The sequence below is a fragment of the Brassica napus genome, chromosome A5, assembly GCF_020379485.1.
Source record: "Brassica napus cultivar Da-Ae chromosome A5, Da-Ae, whole genome shotgun sequence".
Lineage (NCBI taxonomy): Eukaryota > Viridiplantae > Streptophyta > Magnoliopsida > Brassicales > Brassicaceae > Brassica > Brassica napus.
In genome coordinates, this window is record NC_063438.1 from 2,072,869 (window position 1) to 2,098,220 (window position 25,352).

The window sequence follows — 25,352 nt, forward strand, 5'->3', positions numbered from 1 at the left end:
ATTTCGGATCCTTCTCTTCGTTACCTTTCCTCTCCCTTTTATAGTTGACCTCACGCTTTCCCATAACCTAGTTTGCATCGTAGTAATAGACTTTTAACTCGCTGGGCCAAGAAGCCCATATCATTACACTGAACCATTCCTTCGGAATTCGACTGTTCGAAGCTTCGCTCCGAGTTGTCGCTCCGCTTCATATGGGCTGGGCCATCTGTCTTTCGGATCATTAGAGATGGTCGAATCTACCATCTACAACAATCAATCATAACGTAAAATTTTATTAACTCGCGCTTTGGGAGTTTAGATTGAATCCATTATTTACAGCCAATTAATTTTATCTTGGAAATGATTCATATTTATCATCTTTCTTTAGCATGTTGGTTGTGATAATTTGCTTTTTTTTTAAGTCTCTCAGTCTGTTCTGTAAAGCTGTGATTGAAATCACACATATATATATGCTGTTTCTGAAAACAAGCGTGTATTCTTATTGCGGTGGTTCTAAAGGCGAATCATTCTTTAATCGATGGTCCAAAGATTATTATTGACTATAATATAATTCTCAGGTGAACTGGAATATAAGGTAACTCATGACACGGCCAAGTCTCAGACATTAACGAACAGGGGAATCAAATAATAGCCATGCCACGATGCTAAATTTAAAAGGGTGAACTATATAACACCTTTCAATAAGTATCAGATTAAATACAGATTTAAAACAAACCAAAATGTCTACAAGAGGCGATATGTAGCTACTTTAAATTTGGAGGAAGTCATGAGAAGACATCAGATCAAGACTGCCTCCAATCGTGATGAGAAGCTTACATAATATAGGCACCATGCAAAGGGTTGCTCTGCTGTTTGCTTATTAAAACCAAGCAAGCACCCGTGTCTGACTTAATGCCAATCCAAACAATTAATATTCCCAACAAACAAAAAAACTCTAACAAGATTGTAATATAATTAATACCCAACCAACCAAAACTCAATAAGATTGTATTATAATTGTATCCAAGAGTATTGAATCATGAAAACATTGTGATATTAGTTTTCATGGGTCTTCCTCTGGCAATTTGATTTAGGCTCCAAGCGGCAGTCAGGTCGCCATTAAAGCGACGCCTGCTGTTGACTCGTTTAAAAATGGAGCCCTCTTTCTTTCACACCATACGGATAAAACATTAGACAAACTAACTGATCTGAGAAAGCAAAACCAAACAAGAAAACATAACTGAAGTGGGAGATAAAAGAGAGAGAATGGTCTTTATATATATGAGAGTGGGCAGCTGCAAAAACCCTAGCTCATAAAATATGGACTTCGAATTCTTTAATGGGCCAAATAAAGGCCCATATATTGTTTGGTTGCTGGTGGTTTAACCAGATGATTATAGTTTCAAATGCTACAAAATAGTTTATACTAACTACTAGCACAATCGTTAAAAGATAGTAGGTTTGTACTATACTTGTTACTCCATCTGTTACTAAAGATGCATGTTTGTGTGTTTTTACTTTTTACACATATTAAAATATATATAATAAATTCTGATCATATAATTATTTTTATATTTTCCAATTTTACATAATTCTCAATCAATAGTATTTTAAAAAATATAATTAATCTTTTGAAGTTTACAATTTAATAACTAATAAAAATTGCAATAAAAACTTAAGTCAATGCAATGATACAAAAAGAACAATGCAATCAAAATACGATATAAATTAACATATAATTAACAATAACACTATGTATAATGCTTATATCTACCTTTGGATATTATGGTGTATAACCTACCGTTGTTATTGTTTAGCATTGTAAGAACAACTCTTTGACTTGATTAAGAGTTTAAGACTCAATAAATATTTTAGATAAATTATACACCAAGATCGCTAAATGGAGAAATGATCCAATCAAACCAATACAAGAATATCATCTTGTTGCTCTAAATATAAATATATTTTTTACAAGTAGGAGAATATGAATTTATAAAGCTTTTAAAATAATGCTGAAGATTGATAACCATAAAAATGAAAGATAACACAATTACCTTAGACAATGTTAATGGTGAAATAGAGAAGATATGATATCAAATCAGTAAACAAAATTCATGTAATCCTAACCAAACAAAAGGACATTATAAATCACTATACAATGAATCAAAATTTATGATAAAAGTGTCAATCAAAAGTTACTAAAAAACTCGATTTCTGACTAGTTTATCTTTTCATACAAGAAGGAATAAAGAGTTATAGACTTATAGAGCTTTTAAATATAGATAAGCTATGATAGTCATAAGAATGAACAAGTATGCAATTACCTTAGACAAAGTTGAAAAGATGGTGAAATGGAAAATATATTTTGTCAAACCAGTAAAAAATTTCCTTATAATCTTAACAAAAAACAATATATATTAACATATAAAGAATCAAAGATTGTGAGAGATAATCAATCAACAAATATGAAAAACTTGTCTTCTTACTAATCTACTTTGATACATTGAAAAACGAATATGAAATCTCCGAATTGTCAACTAAAAAAAAGCAGAAGATGTCATTGTTTTGTCACAACTAAAAGCTTACACATTAGAAACTATTTATAGTAGACAATATTATTATCTTTATTGCTATAAAAGACATAATATGTGCAGTTTTTCTAAATACAAACAAATATTTTTTTGTTGTCTGATTCTTATTACCGCCCATCAGATTAGAAACAATGATATAATATAAAACTCGTTATATAGCTAACACGTGACATAAGATTGGATAACACATGCTAGGTATTTTAAGAAAAAATTGGGTTTCATCGCATTCATTCATCATACGTCTTTGATATACTTTTCCACCACCAATGAATATATTTGATCTTCTTTGTTTTCACAAGACACAACTTGACATGTCGTACTTATGTTTATGCTAGATCATTCTTATGATTATCATAATATTTATCTCTCTTTACAAAAATCTCTCTAATTTCATGTTTTTTTTTCTCGTTTCAGTCGCCTTTGGAGCAACATGATATTGTTCGGCATGTACTTTCTTGTTAGCATCTTGCTTTGCCGTATCATCGACGAAGTCACTTCAATGCACACACACTTACGGCCATTAGTCCCATACCTTCTATAGCTATGATTGCTCATGTAATCTTTTTATAATAACGCTTTAATATTTGAATTTTATTTTTTCATGTTTTTATAAATTCAATATCATTTTAAGCTATAGTCGATGTCCTATTCTTGCAGTTACTTCTATCAAACCACATCATTGTTACAACTGGTAAGCATCTATTATACTAGTTTGTCATTTGTTGTGGACATATCATAAGTTTTGTGTCATGTTGGTTATATTTTTGACAGTTCTTTCTTCGGTTGGCACTGCCCTCCTCATGTTCATGGGATTCATAGCTTGCGTCCGTTGGGTTGTCTGTTTGGTTCTCAGAAGGAACTGAATTCGTGGGTTTATGATTTCTGATTTCTGTATATTATTGTCATTTCCCAACATAGTATAAGTAAATATATTTTTTGGAAGACAATAGATGGATCGGTTTTAAATTGTGGTCGTGTATAAAGAAGCTGTAGTTTGCGTTGTATTACATTAATCAGATATGTAGTTTGGTTTAGTATTACATTAATCAGATATGTAACAACATGCTGAGCCAGTTCAATCTCTTTGATAGGAAAAAAAAAATATAACTTAGTAGTCAAATATTCCATCCGTTCCATAAAAATGTTATTTTAACATTTTTCATACAGATTAAGAAAATGATTGAAATGCATTAAAATTCTTATTAATTAAACTTATTCAACCAATAGTATTTAAGATAAATGAAATTATTTATAAAATCAATGCATTTGTAATTAATTTTAAACTGAAAGTTGCATTGGAATCTAAAATAATTTTTTTTAATAAGAAAAAAAATGTTAAAGTGACAATTAATACAAAAGAGAAAGAGTAGTATACTTAATTAGATAACAGAGATTAATAGATAGGAGAGATTATGAATGAAGTTGCCACATCACTGCCGAGTCATGTCGTGTAGAGAGAGTTTTTTTCTTTTTTTGTTTTTTTAAACACAGAGAGAGCTTTTATATGAATGAAAAAAATGAAGGCTTTGTTTAGATCATCATCGTCCTCTTCTCTTAGCTTCACCATCATGCATAGATTCCTTCTAAAGCTATCTTCTTCCACCAATCCATTGAGAAACTCTAAGAATCAACTGCCTTTGATTCTCCCTCGTTTCCTTTCATCAACCACCGCCTCTGAGTCTCCTCCTCCTCCAAGGACCTCGCACCCTTCTAATCGATTCATTTCTCGATCTGGGCATCCTTATTCGGCCGATTCGTTTCGAAAGTCGCAAGCTTTCAGCTCAAAGTCGAGAGCTTTAGGTGTAAGATGTATCAGCAGTGAAGCGGGGAGAGAGAGTATAGAGTACGATGTTCTGATCATCGGAGCTGGACCGGCTGGTCTATCTGCTGCTATACGATTGAAACAGCTCTGTCAGGAGAAGAACGCTGATCTGTCTGTATGCGTCGTTGAGAAAGGAGCTGAAGTTGGTTAGTTTCCTCCTTCTCTCTCTCTCTTTATGTATCTCTTAGATTCTTGAATTTCGCTTGTGATGATGCTTATAGGAGGACACGTCATATCTGGAAATGTTTTTGAGCCTTTGGCGTTAGATGAACTTCTCCCACATTGGAGACAAGAACAGGTTTGTTGCTTTAGGCATAAAAAAAAACAAATCTTTATTTGGAAAATAACATTAAAGGCGATGTTTTTTGTTGTTTCTTGGTGTGTTCTGTAACTAGGCGCCAATTGAGGTCGCTGCTTCTTCCGATAAGTTCTGGTTTCTGACGAAGAACCGTGCGATCTCACTTCCTTCTCCTTTTGATAACAAGGGCAACTACGTTATTAGGTAAGGTGTTAGACTGAACATCGTTATAACTGGTAAGGTCCATGGTTAAAGTTTCATTGTCGTGCTTGTATGTACAGTTTGAGCCAACTGGTGCGTTGGTTAGGAGGCAAAGCTGAGGAGCTTGGAATAGAGATATATCCTGGCTTTTCAGCTAGTGAGGTAATAATCTCTCGTGGCTCTCTCTATTCTTCAAACCTTTTGATGTTCTTCGTAGTGAACGGTTTTTTTTTACTCAGGTGTTGTACGATGCAAGTGATAAGGTTGTTGGGATTGCAACCAAGGATATGGGAATATCCAAAGATGGTTCTAAGAAGGAGACTTTTCAGCCAGGCGTAGACATAAAAGGTCTCTCTCTCTCTCTCATCACTAATAGGAAGTGTCTTGTGCTAATAAGATATGTGATTTTTTCTATACACAGGGAGAGTTACTCTATTTGCTGAGGGATGCAGAGGATCATTGTCCGAGGTCAGAAGAAGCGTTTTGGTTACAATCTACACTCTAATTCGGCGTGCATGATGCTAACTAAGTTTCTTACTTCAACTTTGTGCAGAAAATAATCAAAAAGTATAAATTAAGAGAGGAGGTTAATGCACAACATCAGACATACGCTTTGGGAATTAAAGAGGTTACCACTTTTATCCTTTGTTCTAGTTTTAACAATTGGTCATAGGACCCCTTTAAATTTGCTGATACTTTGAGCTCAACAGGTTTGGGAGATAGATGAAAGCAAACATAACCCCGGAGAAGTTGTTCACACTTTGGGCTGGCCCTTGGATCCTAAGACATACGGAGGTTCTTTCTTGTACCACATGAACAATAGACAGGTAACACATTGAGAAAATATTGTCTGCTTTCCTTCTACGGGTGTCTTAATCAGTCGAACCAAACAGGTTGCGCTTGGCTTGGTTGTTGCCTTGAATTACAAAAACCCTTTCTTGAATCCATATGAGGAGTTTCAGGTATGTCAATTTCTCACAACAATAAAACGAATTAAGAAGTTTGATGAAGGATTAATCATTTTTTATTCTCCCAATAGAAACTCAAACACCATCCAGCCATAAAACGCATCTTGGAAGGTGGTACTGTGCTTCAGTATGGAGCTCGCACTTTAAATGAAGGTGGTTTTCAGGTGAGTTTAAAATCTTTTCCCTTAAGATATAACCTGCACGTTGATATAATTTTGTTCTGGCATGTTATGACATATTGATGCTAGTAAAATTTCAGTCCATTCCCTATCCAGTTTTTCCTGGAGGAGCAATCATTGGATGTTCAGCTGGTTTTCTCAATGTACCCAAGATTAAAGGGACACATACCGCAATGAAATCAGGTTACACTACATCTTTGAAAAGAACTACTGTTTTTTTTATATTGTCCCATATTAAAATTTTCATTTTAAATTTCATCAAATATTATACAGGAATGTTAGCAGCAGAGGCTGCATTTGGTGCACTTCATGAAGGTTCAAACATGAGCACATACTGGGACAACCTGAGAAGTTCATGGGTGTGGAAGGAGCTCTACTCAGCTCGAAACTACCGACCTGTTCGTAACATCATTGCTCTTATGGTTTTCTATCTAATTGAAATTTCCTGGTAGATAAGATGTTAATATCTCAAATAATTTCAGGCATTTGAGTATGGGCTAATCCCTGGCTTGGCCGTAAGTGCTATGGAACAGTAAGATTCTCTTTTTTTTTTTTTCCCGGTGTTCTATAAGATCATTTCCTCTTTTGTTATGAGTGAACTGTTTATGTTTCATTACTGCAGCTATGTACTGAGAGGAAAGGTCCCTTTCACGTTGAAGCACGGGAAAGCAGACCACGAAGCAACTGATGTAAGTGTACACAAGCACTTAATGACTTGTTTAGTCAGACAAAAAAAACACAGAACTGAAGTGGGGATATTATCTTTATTGCAGCTTGCTCGGAAATGGAAGCCAATTGAGTATCCAAAGCCAGATGGTGTTTTGTCCTTTGACGTGCCAACGTCTTTATACAGGTTTGTGCAAGATCTTTATAATGTGAAATGTATTCCTCCTATGGTATTGAGTAGTGGTTGCTTCTTGAAATGATGATGTAAAACAGGAGTAACACCAATCATGATCATGACCAGCCATCTCATTTGCGATTGAGGGATCCAAAGATTCCAGAAAAGGTGAACTTACCAGAGTATGCTGCACCAGAGTCACGTTACTGCCCGGCCCGTGTATACGAGTAATAACTTCTCTTTCTCCCTCTTCATATACAATTTAACATCCCTGAACAAAGATACTAATAGCCGTTTGCGTATTGATTAAAATAATTAATAAAGGTATGTTGAAGATGAAGAGGGTAAGCCGAAACTGCAGATCAACGCTCAAAACTGTTTGCACTGCAAGGTATGGCATCACTTTATCTTCATTGTGTGTTTAAGTATGTTTATTTAATGTCACTCAATTGAATTCGGAGAAAAGCTTAAGACCGTTGTTTTGGCGTTTCTATCTAACAGGCGTGTGACATTAAAGATCCGAAGCAAAACATAGAGTGGACAGTGCCTGAAGGTGGTGGAGGCCCTGCTTATTCCATCATGTAGTAATCCTCATCAACACTCACTTTACCACGTCCCATAAATAAATAAGACTCGAGCAAAACCATATAATGTTTGTAGCTTTTTAAAGATAGAAAATGTATGTAAAAGCATCATTGCTTGGCTTGTTGTAAACTTTCATTTGACATTGATGAGAATTCATCAGAATAAGTGAAGAAAAAAGAAATCACATTCATGCATCAACTCTCCACTCAACCAAATGTCATTACTTAATTTGTTTATCAACCTCAACATATGCACGCCTCTGTTACCTCATGTTGTCCTAAGGCTTGTTAAGCAATGTGTTGCTTGCACCCACTTACCATGGTAAAAAAATTAAGTGACAAAAAAGGTTAGTAAATAAAATTAAACCCCATGTGGGTTAAGCTCATGTTAACTTGGTGTAAGACTTAACAGACCTTTTTCGATTTAATTTTCTTTTTTTTTTCTCGGCACACCGGAGCAGAGCACTCGCTTGCTCTTCAGGGCGAGTCTCTTAGTTTAATCAGTGAGATCATGCATAGGCTCGTTCCTCGATCTGGGTATCCTAATTCCACCGAGTTGTTGCGAAAGTCGCGAGCTTTAACTGCAAATTCGAAGACTTTAGCTGTAAACAGGAGTAGATATGTCAGCAACGAAGCAGCAAGAGAGCCGACAGAGTACGATGTTGTCGAGAAAGAAGCTGAAGTAGGTCTGTTTCTCAAAAGTACTAATCTTTCAGTTACTTGCTCTCTGTTTCTATCTTCGCAATTTAACTCTCAAATTTCGCATTTGTAGGATCACACATCATACCCGTGGCACTTGATAAGATTCTCCCACATTGGAGACGAGAACAGGTTTGTGTTCTGTCTCATTGTCGTTTCTAAAGCTTAAGTCTTACTCTTCACTGTCCTAAAGCCCTGTTTGTTAAATTTGCTTCCTTTTTGTTTGTTTAGAGCTGCGTTGGAGATAGAGGAGATAACGATGTCTACTTGTGCAACAGTCACATCAATGCTTATTTCGAGAAGGGTGATTCAGTCTCTGCGCGTAACCTGTTCGACGAAATGCCTCAGAGGAACTCTGTCACATGGGCATGCGTTGTTTCAGGGTATAACCGTAACGGACAACATAAAGAAGCCTTATTGCTCTTAAGAAACATGATTAGAGAAGGAGTTTTCTCGAATCCCTACGCTTTCGCTAGCGCGCTTAAAGCTTGTCAGGAGTTAGAAGATTCTGTGGGGAAGCTTTTCGGGAGACAGCTTCACGGCCTAATGTTCAAACTCTCCTACGCATTCAATGCAGTAGTTTCGAATGTCCTCATATCAATGTACTGGAAATGCATAGGGTCTCTTGGTTCTGCTCTTCGTGCTTTCGATGACATAAGAGTTAAAAACTCTGTTTCGTGGAACTCGGTCATATCTGTGTATTCAGGGGCTGGGGATTTGAGATCTGCGTTTAAGATGTTCTCCACCATGCAGTGCGATGATTCTAGACCAACGGAGTATACTTTCGGTACTCTTGTAACTGCTGCTTGTTCTCTCACTGATGTTAGTTTGCTCAAACAGATCATGTGCGCTGTCCAAAAAATTGGTTTCCTTTCTGATCTATTCGTTGGAAGTGGATTGGTGAGTGCGTTTGCAAAGTCTGGTGAACTGAGTTACGCTAAGGAAGTTTTTAATCAGATGGAAACGAGAAACGCGGTGACGTTGAACGGTCTAATGGTTGGTCTTGTGCGGCAGAAACGTGGAGAGGAAGCAAGTAAGCTCTTTATGGATATGAAAAACATGATTGATGTGAATCCTGAGTCATATGTGAATCTCCTAAGCTCGTTTCCTGAGTATTATCTAGCTGAGGAAGTAGGTCTGAGAAAAGGCAGAGAGGTTCATGGACATGTGATAACAACCGGCTTAGTTGATTCCATGGTCGGGATAGGAAACGGACTTGTTAATATGTACGCTAAGTGCGGGTCAATAGATGATGCCAGACGTGTGTTCCGTTTCATGATGGAGAAAGATTCTGTCTCCTGGAACTCCATGATCACTGGTCTTGACCAAAACGGCTGTTTTCAAGAAGCTTTGGAGCGCTACCAAAGCATGAGACGACATGGAATCTCGCCTGGAAGTTTCGCACTGATTAGTTCACTGAGCTCATGCGCTAGCTTGAAGTGGGGTAGAGCAGGACAACAGATTCATGGAGAAAGCCTCAGATTGGGGCTTGATTTCAATGTTTCGGTTTCAAATGCGCTTATCACACTCTACGCAGAGACAGGCTATGTCAAAGAATGTCGTAGAATATTCTCCTTCATGCCAGAGCGTGATCAGGTCTCTTGGAATGCCATGATAGGCGCTTTAGCTAGCTCAGAAGGGTCAGTACCCGAAGCAGTGTCATGTTTCATGAACGCGCTGCGAGCTGGACAGAAACTCAACAGAATAACCTTTTCAAGCGTTCTCTCAGCTGTCTCATCCCTCTCATTCGGTGAGCTCGGCAAGCAGATACACGCGCTAGCTTTAAAGTACAGTATCACAGATGAAGCAACCATTGAGAACGCGCTGATAGCTTGCTATGGAAAGTGCGAGGAGATGGAGGAGTGCGAGAAGCTATTTTCTAGAATGTCAGAGAGAAGAGATGATGTGACTTGGAACTCGATGATCTCTGGTTATATACATAATGATCTCCTCCCCAAGGCCTTGGACTTGGTTTGTTTTATGCTGCAGAGAGGTCAGAGATTGGATAACTTCATGTACGCGACTGTTCTCAGCGCGTTTGCTTCGGTTGCGACGCTGGAGCGTGGGATGGAAGTGCACGCCTGCTCGGTGAGAGCTTGTTTGGAATCTGACGTGGTGGTTGGGAGTGCGCTCGTCGACATGTACTCAAAATGTGGTAGACTAGATTACGCTTTGAGGTTCTTTAACGCGATGCCTGTGAAGAATTCATATTCTTGGAACTCGATGATCTCTGGCTACGCACGACATGGGGAAGGAGAAGAAGCTTTGAAGCTTTTTGAGGATATGAAGCTCGATGGACAAACACCGCCTGATCATGTTACCTTCGTGGGAGTGTTGTCGGCTTGTAGCCATGCCGGTTTGGTTAAAGAAGGGTTTAAACATTTCGAATCTATGAGTGATTGTTATGGCTTAGCTCCTAGGATTGAGCACTTCTCGTGTATGGCTGACTTGCTAGGCCGTGCGGGTGAGCTAGATAAGTTGGAAGAGTTCATCGATAAGATGCCGATGAAGCCTAATGTTCTCATATGGAGAACTGTGCTGGGCGCTTGTTGCAGAGCCAATGGTCGTAAAGCAGAGCTAGGGAGGAAAGCAGCAGAAATGCTGTTTCAGTTAGAGCCAGAGAACGCTGTAAACTATGTGCTGCTTGGTAACATGTATGCTGCTGGAGGAAGATGGGAAGATTTAGTAGAAGCGAGGAAGAAGATGAAAGATGCGGAAGTGAAGAAGGAAGCTGGTTACAGTTGGGTGACCATGAAAGATGGAGTTCATATGTTTGCAGCTGGGGATAAGTCACATCCAGACGCTGATATGATCTACGAGAAGCTCAAGGAGCTTAATAGGAAGATGAGGGATGCAGGTTACGTGCCGCAGACGGGATTCGCTTTGTATGATCTAGAGCAAGAGAACAAGGAAGAGATTCTGAGTTATCATAGCGAGAAGCTCGCTGTAGCTTTTGTTCTCATGACACAGAGGAACTCTACGCTGCCCATCAGGATAATGAAGAATCTGAGAGTGTGTGGTGATTGTCACTCTGCTTTCAAGTATATATCAAAGATCGAAGGGAGACAGATAATCCTAAGAGATTCAAACAGGTTTCATCATTTTCAAGACGGTGAATGTTCATGCAAAGATTTCTGGTGATTGCGTGAGTCTCAAAGGTAAGAAGACCATTCAACCTCAAATCAAAGATTCTTTCCAATGTTTTGTTTCATGTGTGTTCTGTTTATCTTCAGGTGATTTTACTTGGATTCAGCGCTTATTCACTAAACCATTGTTCTTTCTGCTTCTGGAAAGCGAAGTTGAGATGCATCAAATAAGTGAGTTACATAAAATATGTGCGTTTCGGTTCTGTTAAGAGTTGAATATTCATAATAGCCTTAAAATTTTGTTAGGCAAGATGTGGGAAGGAGCTCATATGATGATCCATGATCAACCATCTCATTTGCGCTTGTGGGATCCCAACATTCCAGGAAAGGTAATATTCCGCGTACCACAGTCACTTTACTCACCAACACGTGCATTACGAGTAGCAGCTTCGCTTCATCTATTTTCACATGCATTTTTCTATAGATTTAACTTTCCTTGAACATGATAGTATGATTACTCACACTCCTTTGTGAATCGATTAAATAAGGTATGTCGAAAATGAGGAAAGTAAGCTATTTTGAAGGCATGTGACTATCCACAGCAGAGTATAAGAGTGGTGGAAGCTTTGCGTCTTCCTTCATGTAGTCCCCAAGATTCACTTATGGTAGTCAACAAAACCATATTTTTCACCTTTTTTTTTATCATATAACTGTATGTAAGCAATAGTGTGTTCGTTTGTTATAAAGGTGTTATATGTTAATTTCATTTGGCGTTAAAGGTTAGACAGGAAGTAGTAGTAACACTATCAAGTGATTTAACAAACAAAACAAAAGGAGATCATGCGGAAGATTTGTTTTATTGAAACAACAGAAAACTAATTCGGAAAAAAGTATATAAAAGATCCAAAATCACATTAATTTTACACAGCCTTTTCTTCCAAATATCACAAACCAATGAAGAAAAAAACAAAGACGAGCTAGGAGCGATTGGTTGCGGTAGCAGGACCTAATCTGGCTTGGACACTTGAGCATCTTACAAAAAAAACTCTCTCTTGCTCGGGTATGTTGTAGCATGCTCAACGGGGGCTTTTCAAATCACCACCTACACAGTTTCACAACAAGTATGAGTTAGCGACACGGCTTCTCTTAAGCTTCTTTCCTCCACTTTTCTCCAACTCATAAAGCAGACAAATCACAAGTGAATCCGTTTTTTTACGAGCTTAGGAATGTACTTGTATTATATGTACCGTCAAACTGTTTATCTGCGCTTTTTTCGAAGAGCATTTTAAGTCGAATTGTAGTATTGCGATCAGATCATTTTCATGTGGCTCAACAGAGAAGTTGCAACAACGCAAGATGAACAACTTTCTATAAAATTATTTATCTTGTCATTAGAGGAGAGTTTTGTAAGCTGAATCAACGGTTGTTATATTCTATACAAGCAATTAAAAATCCTAATCACAAAGTATGTACATATGGCATTTACGAAGCCAGAATTTACAAACTGAAATGCTACTAAGCAACCGTTAATACGCTGTCAGCTCCGAGACAACAAAAGGGAATTAAAGAAAAAGCAAGATCTACATTTCTTAAGTACACTACTAGATTAGATGTTGTGGGTATACTACTAACAAAATAAATGCAGGAAGAATACCAACAAATAGAGGACGTGTATATTCAACAAAGCAGCCCTATGCTATTGTTCACAAAATTTCATATTCCCTAAATAAATAAAAATGCAGACTAAAACGCCACTTTTTAGTTTAAAAAACTCATCAGAAATGCAAATAGCTTACAAGAAAAACGACAGAGAGCAAGCACAGGTATCATCATATGCCAGCAAGCAAGGATCAGACTAGTATATTTTGGTAAAGCATAATGCACATTCAACTCAATAATCAAGTAACGCATAGATGATTGAGATAATTACCTTACAGATTATGATAGCGAGGTGGAGCTTAGTTTCAAGGCCGCTGTCCAGCCGGAGAACCTGAAGGCGGTTGCTGCTGATTCTGTTTAATCTGTTGGAGAAGGCTTGCTGCGAACTGCAGTGTCTTCTGGTACCTTTCGTCCTTCTCCCCATCTGTTGTACCCTGTCCAGCCCCAGAGAGCATAGGTTGGCTTTGTGGCTCTAAGTTCGACATGTCGGCTGGTGGTGGTTGCATGGCAGCTTGATATTGGGAATGATTTAAGTTATGCGCCTGATTCGTTGCTACACCATGATAGTTACCTTGCTGATAACTTGGAACCGGACCATAGTTTTGGCTTGGTACTGAACCTTCTGGCTGGTACTGCTGCGTCATAGGCTGAGAAACAGGATGATTTGAGGAACCCTGATTGTACATGGCGTAGTTATTATGAGTCATCTGGGGCATGTTAACAGATTGGCCTTGGTACTGCATGTTGCTATGGACCATTCCACTGGAGTAGTTGGGATTGGAGTTGTTTGAAGCCGGAGCGTAACGCGGAGGCGGAGGAGGAGGTAGTTGTCCAGCTGGATTGTACTGATTTCCATAATTTTGCGGATCTCTATTCCAAGCTTGAGAAGACGGTGCTTCTCCATTGTAGTGAGGCACAGTGGAAGCAACTGACATAGTTTGGTGACTCTCAGGAGCAGCAGATTGAGAAGAAGTTGCAGGGAGAAAAGACGCCAGAGTAGCTAAAAGCTCCGGGGTTAAACTAACCCCAGCTTGAGACGCAGCATTGTTAGGTAACCTGAGAGGCTCGCTAACCGATGGTCTCGACTGTTCTGGTGCAGCAGCACCCCTCGGAGGATAAAAGCTGTGACCGGTATTGGCAGGTGAATCCCGGGACTGATCCATATAAGACAGAGGATTCGACTGAGACTCTTGTCTGTACGATGCTGCAACAGGAGCGGCTGGTGGGGGCAGCTTGAGAACAACGCCGTACAGCCGCTCAGGACCGGTCACTTTGAGTACGTCAGTTAAGAAATCAGATGGAGGCACCAAGAACAAAGTAGTTCCGTCGTCTAATTTGGCAACCCCCGCTCGATCTTTTGAACCGAGGTAGCGGAGAAACTCAGTGTAAGACGCAAAATCTTCTTCACTGTCTGGTAAGAAGTAAACAATCTCAAATCCAATGGCTTCAGTGTAGTGCTTGGCGAGCATGTCCAAGCCAGTTCTTGCTGAACAATTCACCACCTCAGGGCTGTAAAAAACAATTAAAAATGCATCAGCACCACCCATACATATCTAATAGAAAACATATACTTACAGCTTAGTCTCGATCCCTTTTCCAATAGGTACACAACGAGCACAACAGACGGGAGTCCCACCCTTTGCAATCATTCCTCTCCAAATGTAATCAGAATCACCGTAGCCACGGATAGGCGGCCTAGCAGCAACTGAGCCACGCCCAAACGACCTCTCATCTACTACACCCATTGGAGTAAAACCGTCCTCCGATCCATCTCTTCTGGTTCGTTTGTTTTCTCTGTCCATCAGAGTAGGATCATATCCTTCCCAAGAACCGGGGTTGGACCTCATAGGGTGGTTCCTCATGCCTTGTCCAGGAGACGGGAGGATTCCATGTCCTGCTGGTGATGGAAGTATCCCAGTTCCATTAGGAGATGGCCTCCTCCAGTTTGGCTCCATGCCAATAACGTCATTGTATTCTGAAACATTACAAGAACGTCATTACTACCTCTAAAGTGCTTCAGTGGAATAGGGAGGAGAAAATACAATGAACATACCTGGCCTTGAACGTTTCACACCAGAATAAAAACTATTATCATCTTGCTCAGGAGGTATCTCATCGTTCGAGTACATGATTGTGATTCTAGGATCTTTGAATAACCTCCCCTGCAGCCCTTCCTTGGCTTGGCGAGCTTCGTCCACGCTCCTAAACTCCACAAGTGAGAAATGCCTAGACGGGTAACTTTTCTTCCTCTCGATCTCACCGAAGAGTATCATTGCGTTGTGTAGCATTTGCTCATCTATCTGAACAGAAGGAGGGTATCCAATCCACAGAACTTTACTTGGCTGGTCGTCTCCTCTGGGATCCTCATGTGAGTGAGGATACTATTAACAAAACGTCAAAAGCTAATTAACATCATACACATATAAGCAGAAACAAGAAACAAACTGTATTTTTTTGAACATTTTAAAACGAACCTGAGGTTTGTGATTCATCACATTGCCATTCCTGTTATCGTAAGAGCCAGCCCATTGTTCCTAAAGATAAAAAATACAAAGTCAGAATATGAACTGTTGGTAGAGCGTTTTCATAAGTAAAAAAGTGTTACAAGAACGGTTACTTTTCTTGGGGCTTGTGAGCGGAGAAAATCAACGCGGAGGTAGCTACCACCCATTCGCTGGCCGTTCATGTTCCTTGCCTGCAAGGCAGCGTCAATGTCGTAGTAATCAATGAAAGCTGTCTTGCGTTCCCTGAGGAACCTAAGATCCTCGATTTTTCCAAATTTACTGAACTCTTCCTCCAGGTCATCCTTTGAGACACTCGAGCTGATTCCTCCCACCCAAAGACTCTTACAAGGCTTTGCCTGCAAGACAACACAGAAGGTTTCGATAAGAAGGCGATACGATAATATATTACCAAGCATAGAATTTCGAATATATCAAAGCATCAAACAATCATGGAACTTAAACACACATCAAACAATAATTTCAAGAACACGTCACCAATTCATATCAATTGCTATCCTAAAGACGCAAGGTAGGATAACAAATACTCGTCATCTATTAATCAGTGTTTCTCCTGACTAAACACACGTTCTGTCTGCAGGAGACATAAACACTGTCGACTACGCATACTTGTCTTTATCATGGCACACTTGGCTGAGTCCCAAGAGACGTTAAAACTGTAGGGGAAGGAATCTTTGTCTTGATCACTGCAGATTGAATATGCTAAACCCATATAGACTTGGCTGAGTCACAATTATACAAATCCCGTGGGCATCGGTCAAAAGCTCAAAGCCGAGGAGACCTTAAACACTGTATGGAAAAGGAATCTTTGTCTTGATCACCGCAGAGTGGCTGGGACCGAATATACAAAGCAACTCGCAAAGTAACTGAGCTGGGAACGACGAGATTGTATGTACGGCAAGACACGCAGGAGGTAACCAGGGTGATATGGACATTACAGGAGACGCCACTTCTACTGTTTGTAAGTATTTCATCAATGACTTCTGACTGATTGACGAAAGATGAGTAACCACGACGCAAATCGACTTGCAAAACAAAGCCAAAGCTCTCCAACGGCTGATACGAAATTGTCAGCGGTTCAGTAAAAATTTAAACATCTGGAGTACTAATATATCAGCGCCTTAATACAAATTTCTTCACCCAGTTTGTTTTCACTTGAAACTCCAATTTCTGATTTTCTTTACCTTCCCAATTTTTACCTTTGCGAAATTTCGGGTACGGTACGCAATTCATTCGTACTCAAGTCTTGTGAGATTAAGCTAACGTCGCCGCCCATCTGCAGCGAACATGAAATCAGACTACTGTCGGCGGCCGAATCAACAACGACTACTATTGAATCAACCTTTTACTGCAAAACTCTCTAACGAATTAAAACTTGTGTGTTGATGCATTCTTTTGCAGCTCACTCAGTACTAGTTATCGTGTAAGTTTACTTGGCACGAGTTTGATTAGATCGTTGCAAATTATTCAGAGACCTGCGCTTCTCCTTTTACGTTTCGACGTCAAATTGCAAATCAGCCCAAGAAAAAAAAAATACATAGATCTAGATTTTGGTTTGTGATTTTGATTTGTACGAGGACTCAATCAACTTATCTAAACCTATAGGATGAATCGGGGCACAGTTTTGTAATCATTGATAAGAAACAATCAAAGTTAATAAACAAACCTAGAGTAGTTTGAATTCGCGAAAACAGTGTAATCATCGATACGAGACAATCAAAGTCAACAAACAAACGAATATTATTTGATAATCCTAACGAATCAAGGAGATTAGAACAAACCGGTCGCGCGTATTGGATCTTCAACAGTCCCCCGTTCAGATTCGTCCCCTGTAGCGCCTCCTTCGCCGCCACCGCTTCCTCCACGTGTCGGTAGTATATAAACGCGAATCCGCGGGACGAATAGGCCGTGATTCTGTCGATGTCGCCGAACCTTCCGAATAATTCCGTCAGATCTGACTCCGTCGTATCCATCGTGATGCTGCCCACCCATAGATTGTTCGATGTGAAGCCGGAATCGTCGGATTCGCGTCCTCTGAAGGGCTTCATCGCTGCCGCCATCGTACAGAGGTGTGGTTTGGTTGAATCGGAGATGCTAAGGCTCGGGATTCGAATATCCAGGAGATGGAATTGAGCGATGAATCGATAGTTCGTTGAGCTAGAGAACAATCAGAGAGAGAGAGATGGATTCGTCTTCAAATTGTACCTAAAGAGAAGACGAGAGAGAGAACCCTAGGTCGAGATTGAAGATAGAGAGATAAAGAGCGATCCAATCCTTGCGGCGGCTCTTTAAAGGATAAAATAAACAAATTAAAAAAATAAGTATATAACTATTTTCTTTTTGGATTCTGCGAAGTAGGTCGAAACGGTGCGTTTTATAGTAATTTTGGCAAATTCGTAAATTAATCATGGCAAATTCGTAAAAATTATTGTTCAATCGTCTGTCACCAAATTACAGTCTGAAAATAAGAACTTTTTAATAGCATCTTTGCAAGTATATAGACATTTAGTAACTGATGTTAGTCTCTGAGATTGTCGCCTTGACTTGGAAGCTTTCACATGAACATTGGTTTAGATGAAGCATCAGGTAGAGGCAGATTCTTCAGCGCCATTTCTTTAACAACTGTTAAGCATTCGATGAAGATCCGGGCTATGTGATAGAGCTCAACCTCGTATTGCTCATAGACGAAGAAGGCAGTGAAGGAGAATGACATCGCTGTAAATTATTCAATGTTATGGTCAGGAAAACAGTAATGGATAAGGAAGATATGTAGAGAAACCAAAAGTTTTGTGTACCTGTGAAGAGAAATGTTGCCAAGGAACGGGATACGAGCAGTTTGATGAGATATAGTGATCCTGCAATCTGTTTTTTTATTCGAGTAAACGAGAGAAGTGAGTTTTTATCATGTTTTGTGAGCATTAGAGAAGTGAGTAGTATGTAAAATTGTACCTTGAAGAACTTGATCCAGTCTCCTCCTCTGCTTAATGAATTTAAACTGCGAACTCCGTGGTTCCATGCAACTACGATATCCCTGCTAAGATCTCTCACTGCAGACTCCGAGATCTCAAATCTCCACGGAGGTATTTTCTTGACTTGAAGAAACCCAAAGCTGTCGAAAAAGTACAATAATTGATTTCATAAGAATGGATGCATCAGAGTTGGATGATTCTAGTATCACAAAACACGTTCACTGTTTTCTAGAGTGGTTAAGGGAAAGACACTATTTGGAACCAGAACTTACATCTTTGACGGCACAAAAGAGAGTCCATAGAGAGCAACAGCAAGTACAAACAGAAGTTGGGCTGCAGATGAAGTAAATGTGCTTCCAGAAGAGAAGAACCAGTAATATAACAAGTTGAGGACAACAAAAGAAACAAATGTATTCTTCTCATTTCTCCACAGTAAGATGTCTGCAACTGCATATACATAAAATAAAAAATGGTCAATTTAAAGAGATTAATACTTGCATAGACAGGATGTGCATAGAGTTTAATTATGCATTACATCATATGGTCTAGAAGCGAATGTAAAAGGACCAAGCAGATGCATCAGCATGTTTTAGATTTCTAGAAGCAAGGAATCTAAGTAAGAGTAGAGACAGATTGTTTCCAGGTTAAGCCTTATTTGCATTAAATATGCATCATATCCGTAGCTAAATAAGAAACAGGCTTAAAGCAATGTAGCGAGATACTTACCCAAGAACATATCAATCAATCATTATAACTGTTACTGGGGAGATGGTTCTAACCTTTTCCACAACCAAGAAGCTGATCTGCTTTAGATTGAATGGCCGTATCATCAGATTTCTCAAGATCGCGAGAGAACCACTGAACCGTTGATGCAATGCCATCCTACGAATTCAACAAGAGCTATTGTGACCAAGGGTACTACCAAGCAGCTGAATATGATGAAGCGAAATATTATCTAAACTGAACTCACTTCAAGTGTCACAACAGGTGTGTAACCAAGATGCTTCTTAGCAGCATTGCAGTTAAAAGTTCTCGTTGAGGAAGCTAAGAGAGCAAACTGATGAGCTGTGTCATAATAACCTCCAGTGCCCTCCTTTTCTTGTGTCCATTTAAGAAGTGACAAGACAAACGAAACCAGTGGAACAGGAAGTTTAGTGGATGGTCTGCAATAAAAGACAAGAAAAGCATCAAATTACGTAAACCAGAAACATGGCTTTAAGGATCTGAAGTTTTTCAAAATGATAAAATACCCAAGGAAATAAGAGAATTAAAACATATAGGACAATGTACAATATAGTAAATACAACACATGGAAACACCATTGAAATATCTGCTAGAAAAAATGACAATAAATACGGCCCTACTCGAAGCAGTTAGAGCTGGGTTGCGGGTCAAACCCGCCCCGCTGACCCGCCAACCCGCGGGTAAACTGATTTTTTTTACTTAAAAAATTTGACCCGCTTAACCCGCAAGAAGAAAATATGAAATCCGCACCCGCCCCGCTAAAACCCGCGGGTGATCCGCTAGACCCGCGGATAATATTAATAATATTAAAAATTATTAATTTAAATATTTTTTATTAAAATAACAATAAAATTTAATATTTTAAATATTTTTTATTAAAAATAACAATAAAATTTAATATTTTAAATATTTTTTATTAAAAATAATAAATATTAATCTATTTATAATTAAAATTAAATTATTTTTTAAAAATTTTCTATTTAAAAATAATATTTTCAAAAAAAATCTTTTTTTTTTAAGTTTTTGCGGGTTGGCGGATACCCGCACTGAATTTTGGCTGACCCGCACCCGCCCCGCATAAAAATCACTCAACCCGCACCCGCACCCGCGAACCAAAATTTTCAAATTACTCGACCCGCACCCGCCCCGCAGCGGGTCAAATGGGGCGGGGCCCGCGGATAATGATTCATATTCCCAGCACTAGAAGCAGTCCCACCAGATAAGGTAGTTCATGATATTTATCAACAGAAAGATGATAAGAATGCAGATGCTTTTAAGGAGGAAAAGTTAACGGTGGGTTCAGAATTCTGACAGATCTTTATTCGCCATGAAGCAGACACAGGACAATCAGGAAACAGCATAAAGAAGGAATTCTAAACAGGTTTTCTTTTATCAGCAACTATTTAAATGTTCATTTACCTCGGGTATCCCAAACCTTCAACGATGTGGCTTACAAAGTCCCAGAACTTGACAGGCTTGAGGTTAGTGATAAAGAATTCCTGCAAATAATCAACAAGAAAACTTCATCATATATAACAGTTGTGCGCTTTCAGAAAAGGTTTGGCAACTACATGTGCACCATGGTTACCTTTCCAGCTACAGATTCCATATGTGAATCTAGTGCATCCACGGCACAAATATGCGCATGAGCAACGTTGTCAGAGTAAGTGAAATCAGACAAATTTTCACCATTTCCGATTTTAAACTGAAATATTGAAAAAGAAAACAGTCATTCCTCACTAAAAGAAAAACCGAAGCTTAAGGAATATGCCATCCAACGGTAAAACCCCATGGCATCACAATATGATAAAATGGTAACATGATTCCCATTATAACATAATCCAACAATGCAAACAACAACAACATAACAACAGATGAAATATAGCCAAACCTTTGCATATCCAGATTTGGCTAGATTCACAAGGAAAGGAACAAACTCAGTATCACCAGGTCCAAACACAATGCTCGAGCGAAGTGCACAAGTTAACAAACCATCACGGTTGTTAGCAAACTTAATCAACGCTTCCGCTTGAGCTTTGAAGTCTGTCAACATGGACGGAAACTGCAACAGAATCAGAGCAAAAACAGATATCATTCATTCCTGAACAAAAAACAAAGAACAAAAAAAAAACAATCATCCTCAGGGACTACCTTCAAAGGACGTCTCAAGGATTCATCACCATCACGAATAGCTTCAGAACCGTCAAACACAACGTCAGCAGTACTGTTGTAGATAAGTTTTCTAACTCCAGACTCGCAACAAGCGGATATCACATTCCTCGTACCTATTGGAGCCAAAGAACTCGATTAAACACTCAAAACTCAACGATATAAAAGCGAGTAAAGGTCCTTTTACCTTGAACCAAAACCTTGTAGCAATAAAAGTAATCATGTGAACGCAAATCATCAGCTCCCATGTAGAACACAACGTACGAGCCTTCAGTAACTGGAATCAACAAGAGAGCCATATACAACGTTACAATCAAATCTCAAATCATAACCTAAATCTCATTCTTCCACGATCCAAACGATAAGTGCAACGGAACGAAGAAGAAGCAACGAACCTTTAACGATCTGAGGTTTATCGCGAACATCGACGCAGTGATACGAAGCGCGGCCGGAGGAGAGAGCGTCGACGAGGACCGAATCGGACTCGTCGAGATTGAGAGTCTGAGCGGAATCAGCGACTCGGACCGTCCAGTTTCCGAGCCGGAGCAATCTGGAGACGAGCGATCGGCCAACGAAGCCTCGTCCGTTGAGGACGACGCAGGTGTTGAGTCGAGAATCGCCACGAACGGCTTCGTCGTCCATTGTTAACCGTAAGCTCTATCGTACTATCGCCTTTCTCTCGATATATATAACTCGCGAGTCAACTCGGAGAGAAAGGACGAGTCGCGAGGTAGATCAGTGGGTGCAAATTGCAAAACGCAGAAAAATAAAAAGCAGCTGAATCGTAATGTAACCTCTCCACTAGCTAAAAAACTATTAGCGTTTTCATCTATTATTAGGGTACTGTAAATAAAATTCGACCGTCTAACAATAATAATATTAACAATTTACTATAAAACTACATATAACAATATATTTTTAACACTGCTTTTTTTTGTTAAATTTTTAGTGTAAATTTATTATCTACTAATCTATATAATTGATTAAAAATGGAATTTTTTTCAGGACTCAAACCATATCATATAGAAACACTAATAAAATATACTTCTTGTAAGATAATATACAAAAATCAAAAAAAATAATCATAGGGACGCACGCTTGAGTTGTCACATGTATGGTTTTGGTGAGCTATATCCATCAACCCACCAAACAAATGATTTCGACAGTTAGACATTTGGTAAGCGTTTGGATATGGACACTAAAACGTGTAGTATATTATACATGAGGAAAACGAAAAAGAAAATCATATATTACATTTGAAAACTAATATTTTAGTAACTGAGCTCAGCTATATATTTGATATATGACTTTTTGGTTTTGAATATAATATTCAAATGATTACTGAAAAAAGCTCAAAACATTTTCATATATTAATCTTTGCAGCTGATGATGAGTGACTTCCAACTATACAATAAGGTGAGATAACCATCAAACTTCTTTAGAAACGGTCTCTTGCTCTGTGTATACGACGTAATGCTTCAGCTTCGTTTGCTGACTCTGGAATGTTTAAAGATCTGCGGATTTCTTTGCTTGATGTTCTGAGGAATGGGTTACACGCTTTCTCCACCTTAACAGTCGTTGGAATCTACAGACAACAACCAGTAAGTGAAATCCTTATGGAGGCTTACAGAGAGAGAGAAGAGAAGATATATTTTACCGAGGGGAGCCCTTGGCTGCGAAGATGGGCGACTCGGGTTGCATAGGCCCGAAGAGTTTCGTTCTTTGGTTCTATGGATAGTGCAAACTTGACATTCCCCTGTACCAAGAATGACATATTTATATATATATATAGTTTGCTTCGAGTTGGATAATGTGAGATAAGAGTACAGAACTTATGTGTGAAAACTTACTGATGTGTTTTCACGACCGCAGTATATATTCGTATCATCTGGTAAAGAAACAATCTTCTGGAATGATGAAAGCATCTGAGACAGTCAACAAAGGGGATCTTATCGAACATAAAACTGTAAATTTCTGTGAAAGAAACTATGATGTTAGGTTATTACTACCAAGTGATCTCTCAAAAAAAGTCTATAACATTTGAACTTTTAAGTTTTCAAAGCCAAAAGTCTCTTAGCACAATTTTTTGCCACAAGAAATCAACCAGTGCAAATTGAAATGGTTGAATATTTCTATTTATCAGATTCAGGATAGGTTGAGGGCTTAATGTAGGTTCAATTAATGTTACCTGCTCAGGGGTACCTTCAGAAAGGGCACCACAAGATAAGCTATGTATCAAATCTCCTGTGAAAACTGTGGCTGATCCGGGAAAGTAAAAGCTAACATGGCCTGTTTGAGAAATGAGAGCAGTTACACAGTGTGTAAGAACAGATAAGTTTCACAGACGTGGTCCAACTAACGTTTATAAGGCTGGCAACATTTCAGTGTAGACATATGTTCATAGCTTTTAACTGTAGAGGTGGTGGCTACAAACCTTGTGTGTGGCCAGGAGTGTCAATAACCCGAACCTCATGTCCAGCAAACATCCACTTATCACTCTCCTTGAGAAGTATGTCAATTCCAGGAATCCGATCCTTATCCACAGCTGAGCCAATCACCTGCCAGAAACATAAAAAACATTTCAGAACAAAGCAACAAAGAAAGAAAACAACTAAACAAATAGCCACACTACATCTGACTAGCAAAGTAGAAGTCAACCTCAGTCTTCTTAACAACCAAACTATTATTTATATAGCTCTATGTTTCATAGCTAACAGAGGCAAGGGGAACAAGTGATTACATAGAGCAGAGATAGCATCCCATTACCTTTGCGCCATACTTTGCTTTCAGCTCAGCATTCCCCCCAATGTGATCATCATGATGATGAGTATTCAATATATAAGTCAAGTTCCAATTTTTCCTACTCAACGCCTCTATAACAGGCGCAGCCTCAGAAGGATCAACAACTCCAACAGTGCCAGTGTCTTCATCGTGCAAAACATAAGCATAGTTCTCCTTACTACACGGCACCTGAAACACCACCGACAAAATTAGAAAAACAAAAAGAGACTGAAACGTCATAAGTAATGATGCGTAGACTAACCAGTTCGATTTTTAATGAAGAGGGCATGTTGGAGATGCTACAAAAGTGTGTGATCTTAAGTGTTTTTCTAGCTCCTCGAAGTGTCTTGAGTGGCATTGAGAATAACCACATAACTCCGTATAACAAGCTTTTCCTCAGGCAAAGATGTCTCAAACCAGGCCACATACAAAGCCTACCTCCAATCTATTCCATAGATACAATTAAAAAAAAATTAATATAATCTAATAAAAAAACAACATAACAGCCCAAAAAAAAAGACCAAACACATTTGTCTGACAAAACATACGCTTAAATCTCGTACCAACCATCATTAAAAAAACCAGATCGGGATTGCTATCAACAGTTACGAACAAAGAGTGAATCAAAGATAGAGAGAGATGAACCCTAGAAGAAGAAGGAAGCGATGAGTTGTTATTATTGTTGTTGTTGTTGGTAGATGAAGAAGCTTTGGAGATTATTGGCATATCCTCTACTTCTATCTCTCTCTAGATTCTTCGGAGAGATGATTGATTCGAGAGGACTTACCTAGTAGAGGAGAAATTGCGCGGAAGAAGCAGGTGGAATTTCGCTTGAGAGCTGTGATGACGAGTCTGCGACTAGGACAGGAAAGATCGTCAGAGCTTTGAGACAGCTTTTTGTTTTGTTTTATTTATTTTTTTTATTTTCAACTTTCGTTTTCGCTTTTAAGTCAGATTTAATTTTAATAATACATAGCTCAACTACTAAATACCCCCTAACAATAAAATTGTTCAGTGACTTTTTTTTTGAAAGGGTAATAAATTTTCACTTTATGTTAATGTTATTTATTTTTTAACGGTTTTTGCATTTAACTTGTTTTTTTTTTCTTCTATGTTGCTAGTTTTAGATTCCATTTTTTAATAGTTTGCTGGTTTTGTCAAAAGAAACAGTTACTTTTGGCCCGACGTCTAAAGAAGAAAGAAAAGAAAGATTCTATCTGGTCACTATTTAATAGTTTGCTGGTTTTATTGAATGGTTTT

General features: G+C 38.7%; 5 protein-coding genes across 11 annotated transcripts; 2 read left to right on the forward strand and 3 right to left on the reverse strand.

Moving 5' to 3' along the window:
• The first annotated feature begins 4,026 nt into the window (after positions 1 to 4,026).
• On the forward strand, positions 4,027 to 7,662 carry LOC106421215 (electron transfer flavoprotein-ubiquinone oxidoreductase, mitochondrial). Its single transcript, XM_013862067.3, has 18 exons — positions 4,027 to 4,538; positions 4,614 to 4,690; positions 4,788 to 4,894; positions 4,972 to 5,053; positions 5,131 to 5,239; positions 5,313 to 5,359; positions 5,445 to 5,519; positions 5,602 to 5,718; positions 5,785 to 5,853; positions 5,931 to 6,023; positions 6,119 to 6,221; positions 6,312 to 6,436; positions 6,521 to 6,570; positions 6,661 to 6,727; positions 6,812 to 6,891; positions 6,978 to 7,106; positions 7,204 to 7,270; positions 7,381 to 7,662. The coding sequence occupies exons 1-18, from the start codon at positions 4,079 to 4,081 to the stop codon at positions 7,462 to 7,464; spliced, it is 1,941 nt and encodes a 646-aa protein (XP_013717521.1). The 5' UTR covers positions 4,027 to 4,078; the 3' UTR covers positions 7,465 to 7,662.
• Positions 7,663 to 7,852: 190 nt separating this feature from the next.
• Positions 7,853 to 12,014, forward strand: LOC106421164 (putative pentatricopeptide repeat-containing protein At5g09950). Its single transcript, XM_013862005.3, has 6 exons — positions 7,853 to 8,149; positions 8,236 to 8,294; positions 8,394 to 11,320; positions 11,396 to 11,479; positions 11,555 to 11,637; positions 11,797 to 12,014. Exons 1-3 carry the CDS (start codon positions 7,975 to 7,977, stop codon positions 11,301 to 11,303), a joined length of 3,144 nt encoding a protein of 1,047 aa, XP_013717459.1. The 5' UTR covers positions 7,853 to 7,974; the 3' UTR covers positions 11,304 to 11,320; positions 11,396 to 11,479; positions 11,555 to 11,637; positions 11,797 to 12,014.
• A 72-nt stretch (positions 12,015 to 12,086) lies between these two features.
• LOC106421165 (flowering time control protein FPA) lies at positions 12,087 to 17,650 on the reverse strand. Of its 3 annotated transcripts, XM_048780408.1 has the most exons (8): positions 17,211 to 17,444; positions 16,629 to 16,705; positions 15,525 to 15,767; positions 15,382 to 15,441; positions 14,961 to 15,288; positions 14,483 to 14,882; positions 13,179 to 14,416; positions 12,087 to 12,350 (listed from the first exon to the last, which is right to left on the reverse strand). In XM_048780408.1, exons 3-7 carry the CDS (start codon positions 15,591 to 15,593, stop codon positions 13,213 to 13,215), a joined length of 2,061 nt encoding a protein of 686 aa, XP_048636365.1. In that variant the 5' UTR covers positions 15,594 to 15,767; positions 16,629 to 16,705; positions 17,211 to 17,444; the 3' UTR covers positions 12,087 to 12,350; positions 13,179 to 13,212. The 3 variants fall into 3 exon arrangements, with proteins under 3 accessions (XP_048636365.1, XP_048636364.1, XP_013717461.1); XM_048780407.1 differs by lacking the exon at positions 16,629 to 16,705 and having other exon boundaries at positions 13,184 to 14,416; positions 17,211 to 17,650; XM_013862007.3 differs by lacking the exon at positions 16,629 to 16,705 and having other exon boundaries at positions 17,211 to 17,650.
• Positions 17,037 to 22,106, reverse strand: LOC106421095 (3beta-hydroxysteroid-dehydrogenase/decarboxylase). Its single transcript, XM_022719036.2, has 12 exons — positions 21,707 to 22,106; positions 21,499 to 21,588; positions 21,294 to 21,427; positions 21,034 to 21,204; positions 20,731 to 20,847; positions 20,562 to 20,641; positions 19,369 to 19,561; positions 19,178 to 19,280; positions 18,671 to 18,845; positions 18,379 to 18,538; positions 18,225 to 18,291; positions 17,037 to 18,144 (listed from the first exon to the last, which is right to left on the reverse strand). Exons 1-12 carry the CDS (start codon positions 21,951 to 21,953, stop codon positions 17,984 to 17,986), a joined length of 1,698 nt encoding a protein of 565 aa, XP_022574757.1. The 5' UTR covers positions 21,954 to 22,106; the 3' UTR covers positions 17,037 to 17,983.
• A 397-nt stretch (positions 22,107 to 22,503) lies between these two features.
• On the reverse strand, positions 22,504 to 25,033 carry LOC106450715 (hydroxyacylglutathione hydrolase 1, mitochondrial). Of its 5 annotated transcripts, none has more exons than XM_013892438.3 (8): positions 24,880 to 25,033; positions 24,355 to 24,537; positions 24,078 to 24,281; positions 23,746 to 23,869; positions 23,500 to 23,600; positions 23,162 to 23,236; positions 22,969 to 23,067; positions 22,504 to 22,896 (listed from the first exon to the last, which is right to left on the reverse strand). In XM_013892438.3, exons 2-8 carry the CDS (start codon positions 24,517 to 24,519, stop codon positions 22,750 to 22,752), a joined length of 915 nt encoding a protein of 304 aa, XP_013747892.1. In that variant the 5' UTR covers positions 24,520 to 24,537; positions 24,880 to 25,033; the 3' UTR covers positions 22,504 to 22,749. The 5 variants fall into 5 exon arrangements, with proteins under 5 accessions (XP_013747892.1, XP_013747891.2, XP_013747889.3 ...); XM_013892437.3 differs by having other exon boundaries at positions 24,660 to 25,007; XM_013892435.3 differs by having other exon boundaries at positions 24,738 to 25,004.
• Between the last annotated feature and the right edge of the window lie 319 nt (positions 25,034 to 25,352).

Excerpts from the sequence above, each read along its gene's own strand:
- LOC106421165 (XM_048780407.1), bottom strand. The coding sequence starts at position 17,489 with ATGGCGGCAGCGATGAAGCCCTTCAGAGGACGCGAATCCGACGATTCC. Across the intron at positions 15,768-17,210 it reads AGATCCAATACGCGCGACCG|GCAAAGCCTTGTAAGAGTCT; the intron begins GTTTGTTCTAAT and ends GTTGTCTTGCAG. Across the intron at positions 14,883-14,960 it reads TGTGAAACGTTCAAGGCCAG|AATACAATGACGTTATTGGC; the intron begins GTATGTTCATTG and ends GTAATGTTTCAG.
- LOC106421164 (XM_013862005.3), top strand. The coding sequence starts at position 7,975 with ATGCATAGGCTCGTTCCTCGATCTGGGTATCCTAATTCCACCGAGTTG. Across the intron at positions 8,150-8,235 it reads CGAGAAAGAAGCTGAAGTAG|GATCACACATCATACCCGTG; the intron begins GTCTGTTTCTCA and ends TCGCATTTGTAG. Across the intron at positions 8,295-8,393 it reads CACATTGGAGACGAGAACAG|AGCTGCGTTGGAGATAGAGG; the intron begins GTTTGTGTTCTG and ends TTGTTTGTTTAG.
- LOC106450715 (XM_013892437.3), bottom strand. The coding sequence starts at position 24,818 with ATGCCAATAATCTCCAAAGCTTCTTCATCTACCAACAACAACAACAAT. Across the intron at positions 24,538-24,659 it reads ATCTGGTTTTTTTAATGATG|ATTGGAGGTAGGCTTTGTAT; the intron begins GTTGGTACGAGA and ends TCTATGGAATAG. Across the intron at positions 22,897-22,968 it reads GCAGCCAAGGGCTCCCCTCG|ATTCCAACGACTGTTAAGGT; the intron begins GTAAAATATATC and ends TGTTGTCTGTAG.
- LOC106421215 (XM_013862067.3), top strand. The coding sequence starts at position 4,079 with ATGAAAAAAATGAAGGCTTTGTTTAGATCATCATCGTCCTCTTCTCTT. Across the intron at positions 4,691-4,787 it reads CACATTGGAGACAAGAACAG|GCGCCAATTGAGGTCGCTGC; the intron begins GTTTGTTGCTTT and ends TTCTGTAACTAG. Across the intron at positions 5,520-5,601 it reads ACGCTTTGGGAATTAAAGAG|GTTTGGGAGATAGATGAAAG; the intron begins GTTACCACTTTT and ends TGAGCTCAACAG.
- LOC106421095 (XM_022719036.2), bottom strand. The coding sequence starts at position 21,953 with ATGGACGACGAAGCCGTTCGTGGCGATTCTCGACTCAACACCTGCGTC. Across the intron at positions 21,428-21,498 it reads CTACAAGGTTTTGGTTCAAG|GTACGAGGAATGTGATATCC; the intron begins GTAAAAGGACCT and ends TGGCTCCAATAG. Across the intron at positions 18,846-19,177 it reads GCTTCTTGGTTGTGGAAAAG|TTGCAGACATCTTACTGTGG; the intron begins GTTAGAACCATC and ends ATGTATATGCAG.